General features: G+C 32.7%; 1 protein-coding gene across 1 annotated transcript; it reads right to left on the reverse strand.

Annotated features, from left to right (window-relative positions):
* Positions 1-553: 553 nt before the first annotated feature.
* LOC125877523 (30S ribosomal protein S16-2, chloroplastic/mitochondrial) lies at positions 554-4,031 on the reverse strand. The gene is made up of 3 exons (XM_049558794.1): positions 3,794-4,031; positions 3,518-3,563; positions 554-852 (listed from the first exon to the last, which is right to left on the reverse strand). Exons 1-3 carry the CDS (start codon positions 3,924-3,926, stop codon positions 633-635), a joined length of 399 nt encoding a protein of 132 aa, XP_049414751.1. The 5' UTR covers positions 3,927-4,031; the 3' UTR covers positions 554-632.
* Positions 4,032-5,539: the final 1,508 nt, after the last annotated feature.

Consider the following 5,539-nt stretch of genomic DNA (forward strand, 5'->3'; position numbering starts at 1 on the left):
AGACTCCAATAATGTGAAGAAATTGCTTACCAGAAAGGCGAAAAAGCAACCTGAGAAGCATAGACTGTAGAATATAGAAGATTGACTGAAAGTAGGATCAAGGTATACACAATGAGGTTTATTACTGAAAGAGAGAGGCAAACATATATGAGCTGCTGCTTATAGGAATAAAATTCAAGTATATGCAGCAACTCAGACGAATTTACTGAAATGGCCTGCAGAAATTAGCTATTGACAACAAGTATACATTTGAGAGCATCTTTTCTCACATTTCTATAATAGTAGAGATTTCTACGAACACATCCATAGACTACCTCTAGATACCAAACTAGCTGAAGTTTATTACTATGAATGCTCTTCATTACTGGACTTTTGTAAAGTCAAAGCGGAAAAGTAAGGAAATGCATAAAGCTCAGAGATCAAAAGTCACATCTAACGGGTGTTATTTTATTTAAACATAGATAGTTAAAATATATCCCTTTAGCAAGACGAGACAAAATTGAGACATGATCAGGGCATATTTGAAGATGACGCATTCTAAGATTGCAACATTCAAACATCAGCGCTGCAATTGTCACATACTAAAAAACAGATCTTTGAATTGAAGTTGTACAAAATCAACTAGTCAGATTCTAATCTTTGTCTTCTTCAACTTCAGAACCAACTGTTGGATTGGCACTTTTAGCACTTTCAGGTGTCGTGATGCGTCCAGTCATAGGATCAACTAATCGAGTGTCCCGTGGACCGCCTTTTTGTCCCATAGCCAGCATAGGTGGAGGAGGTAATACGCCTGCTCGGAAAAGAAGGCGTTGGACTGGTTCTGAAGGCTGTGCACCAACGGATAACCAATACCTGCAGAACCACGAATATCAGGTAAAGAATGCATGATTGTGTGATCCTAACAACTATCCGATGACTAAGAGTATAAGAACCTATTGCAACAACTACAGCAAGGTCACAGTTTAACCATTTGGGCACTATTTTCCTTTTGGACCTTTGCAAGACTAAAACTTGAGTTGCCACAATCTCATAAACAGGAAACAGGTTATATCAGCATCAGGATTTATCATACTATTAGTTATGCTCCTGCCTTGTCTAAATCAATGAGCACCAGTGATCAAGAACTGTGAGTGTTCATCCCTACAGTACTAGGCACCTTCCTTTTCCTGACTGACTAATAGGTCATAAGTCATCTGATATACACTAGAAAGGAGTTTCAGTTCCTTCAAGAGGTCCACTTTGCAAATAGCTGCGAGACTGCACCTTTATTAGGAAATATATTGAGCTTTTTACATGAAATTGCTTTATGTTAAAGCCTGTCCTAAAACAGTAATCAACTTAATCCTTTGAAAGACTCATGAGAAACAGTAGCAAAAACAAGAAAGTTTATGCAACAACACAGTACTAGTGTTTTCTACAAATTGGAATAAAAAGGTCCGACATAAATCAACTACAATTTAACTCTCTGCCTAACCCAGCCAAAATGAGTCCCTGGAGCAAAGTAAAGGAGTTAAAAAGAGATCCTAACTAACAAATGTCGTTTCTTAATTTGTCTTTAAGTGTTACATGATAATTTTTAACCTTTCAAAATCACAACCACACACTCCTAATTCGCTAAACCAAGTCCACAAATACATATTAAACTATGTGTTGTATACAGCACACTCGACAAATGAACCATTTTATCATGTTTATGGTCCATGTACACAATTAACAGAAGAAACAAGAGAATAAAGATGATAAGATCTTTGATTATACCAAACACAACACTCACTAATGTTTCACCCCATCTGCAGCCAAGCAAGTTCTAAACAATCATTGCCACTCGAAGTTAACAGTGCAGCAGAGAACCATTTATTATTCTCATCATTGTGAAAGGAGAACATCATTCCTATTTCCTACAACTTAAAGATGACAAATCCTCTTCTTTAGAAGCAAAAAATTCAAGAAAGTCTAAAACAGCAAACTGTTAACGACTTCCCGGGATGAGTTAGCATATTGTTCACCAGTTCAACCAGATGAATTTTGTTTTTCCAAAGATTCATCTCAATCAAGTGAGCCAGCATTCAACTTGTCACGCTCTCAACAAAATGTACACAAAAATAACTCATAAGAAATTTATAGCACAAGAACTCATAAAGGAATACATACCCCCAAAATAACAACCCCCGCCCACCCACACACAAAAAAAAGGAGGGGGGTTACTGTGGTATAATGCTAATGGTCTCTGAAAATATGTTCAATGAATCTGATAGACTTTACTGCTGAAATAGAAAATAAAGGAACAAACAATGCTGTTTCACACTAGATTCACTGATATTACAACAAGAAGTCTGAAAACAAAATAATCATGAGTACACTACTGACATAATAAATCACATCCTAAGACAATAATGAATTTTAGTTATATAATCATAAAGATCACAACCTTTCTAGACATTCGAGAGGCTAGAAACTCTCCCAAAATTCCCTTTTCTTTATTCCCTTTTCTTTATTTTCTGAATACCCTTGTTTTAACTGCCCTGCCCCTATTTCTACAGAAAAAACCACCCAATACATGTGTAACTGTCTCATGACAGTTACTAAGTTTCTTAATTGTTTATTTTGGCCTCTTGGAATAAGTTTTTATAACTTGAGGCACATCAGAATCTCAATTGCATTGTTATCTTTGCCTTTTCGCCAACATAATTAACATTGGTCCATAACCTCCTTAGCTCCAGTTGCACCTATTCCATACAACTTCCTCGATAACTCAATTCAAATAGCTTATTTGATCCCTTGTACATATCTGGCAATAGTCACCCTAGAAATTACCCAAAACACTTTATATATATATATATATAGATATATAGACACACACACAATAGTCACCCTAGAAACTCCCTAAACACTTCAAAGTACTGCATTAAGTCAGCTCCCTGTTCCACTCACTCATTCTTTGAGGCAGCTCATGAGAAAATTTTGTTCATTTTTTGTCACTGATTAAGGCATTGCATTTCTGATATGCATCTGACAACAATCTGGTTTGGCCAGCGTATTCAGTCAATCCCTAAGTCAACTATATTCTTTTTGAAGACTACAAACAAGATGGACAGAAAATTTAAAATGACCAATTAGCAAAATCTGTTTTACGCAACTACAATGTTATTCTTGATCCTACAGCTATAAACCAGTCTTAACCGTACCAATTCATAGCCATACAAGAATTTCAATGATTTTCCGGATCAAATAAGCTTTGCCTAATAGAAAAGCTATACCAATGTTGAGCATCTACAGCCTGCAGAAGCAACTGAATTATTACCTTTGAGTAGTGTTACAATATTCTTTGCCAGACAACAACAACAAAAGCACAATACATGACCTGAACTCTAATAGGGTTCACCCTTTAACTTGTTGTCAGTCATCTGAACTTTAACAAGAGAGAAAAATGCAATTCAAGAGTCTCCAAATTACAAATGGAACACATGAAATTGGGAATCAATCACAACAAAAACAACAAGTTTGGAACTTTACTTACTTCAACCTATCAAAATTAAGACCCATCCGTTTACCACCATCTTGCCCTGTACAAAGTGAAAATTGTACAAACTTATACATCAGCACCTCAACAAAACAACAAATATTTGAATTCAAGAACTGAGGTTTCTCTCAACAACAGTACAAATAAAGCTAAAAGATGAAATTTTTTCACATGGGGTTAATCCAAAGTAAGGTGAAATGTGTAATAAAATCAATTTTTGATGATAAAGAGCATAATCAGTCAATAAAAATAGGGGAAAATTGTGTTTGTTACCTGGTAAAGGATTGTAGTAACCAAGTACTTCCAAGTGTTTGCCGTCTCTTGGAGATCTGCTATCGGCCGCCATTACTCTGTAAAAAGGTTTATTTTTGCATCCAAACCTCGATAACCTTAATCTCACCACCATTTTCAACTGCTCTCCGGCGAGTGAATGAACTGTGACTGTCAATCCGGCAATGAATTGTGACTTTAGGGTAACACCTTTTTTCCCTTTTTGTTACAAAACACAATACTACTAATGTCCCAATTTTTATTTAAATGACCCCCCTTTAATTTTAATTTTAATTTCACATAAATTATAAGATTTTTTTAAATAAATTATGATCTAAAATTATAGTACTTTTACCTAGTTTTAAAGGTGGTTATTTAAGACGTTTTTTTTTAGAAGGGAAAAGAAAAACAAGTTATGACAATCACCAAGTTTAGTGTGTTTCCATATCAGGAGCTATTACTTATTATCTATGATACTTTTTAATATAAAAATGTATTTTTTAAGGACAGATTAAAATTGGAATAAAGAAAGTATTGTTTTGTAAATATAATAACAATAATATATTTAGTAAAATTTTATTTGGTGGGGTTTTTGTTTTATATATAAACTTACTTTTTAATATAAAATTAAATAAAGGTAATGAAAATAATGAGCGAAATAGAAAAATAAAATAAAATAATTATTTCATATTAATAATTTGGGAAAATAGCAATCAAAATTCAAGTAGCAATCCATTTATATTAGGTATATATATTTAATAACAATATAATTATTATGGATAAGGCATATGTTTTTGGCCAAAGTGTTTTGGTCATGGATTTAATCGAATTTGATAAATTTGATTTGAATTTTGAATTTGTAGTGATAAATTTATTAAATATGTATAATTATTAATTTAAGATTTAAAACTTTAAGAAAATTGAATCTCAAATATATAAATTTTAAATCTTTACTCTACTTTCGAAGAAAGGGTTGTATTGTAGTAGATATCTCCTGCTTTTTGGTAACTGTTCAGAGCATCATAGTTTACCTTCTGAAGCATTTGAACTTTTTTTTCCTAAAGTTCAATCATGTAATTGTCTGTAATAAGTGAAGATGTTAAAAGGGAACAAGGTAAATTTAAAACTACTTGGAAAGAAGTTGTGTTGAAAGACTCACAATTTATTGGTATCCATATGCATGCAAACTAAGCAAAAATTAGGGTATAATGAAAGAAAAAAATTTAATCGTCAATGAACTGAATTGAGAATCATGAAGTATCACTTTAAGATCCCAATAATGAGAAACAACACCTAGATAATTTCTTTTCATTTGTCATAGCCTTAATGAACAGAATTACGTGATCGTGTGTAAATAGTCGAGTTTTAATAAAGTGGCTCAGACACTACATTTATTAAAAAATAATGATATTATCTTGTTTTAATATATAAATCTTTTACTATCGCACCTCAAAAAGAATACATATGACCATTATAAAAAAAATCCAAACTAACAACATAACTAGTGTGATTCCACAAGTGAATTTGAGTGGGTAAGATGTTTTTGAAAGACCTTTAGTTCAAGAAAAGTGATGTTCAAAAAAGGTTTGAGAAAAGTAAAAATATGTAATGAAAATAACAAAGGAAAAATTAATGACAACAAAAATAGTAAAGATACACAAAGTAAAAGAAGCAATAGTAATAGTAAAAAAAATTGAAGAATAAGAGAACAATAGAATGATAAAGATAATATGGTAAGAAAGGGGGGGG

The sequence above is a fragment of the Solanum stenotomum genome, chromosome 9 (assembly GCF_019186545.1).
Source record: "Solanum stenotomum isolate F172 chromosome 9, ASM1918654v1, whole genome shotgun sequence".
NCBI classification, from domain to species: Eukaryota; Viridiplantae; Streptophyta; class Magnoliopsida; order Solanales; family Solanaceae; genus Solanum; species Solanum stenotomum.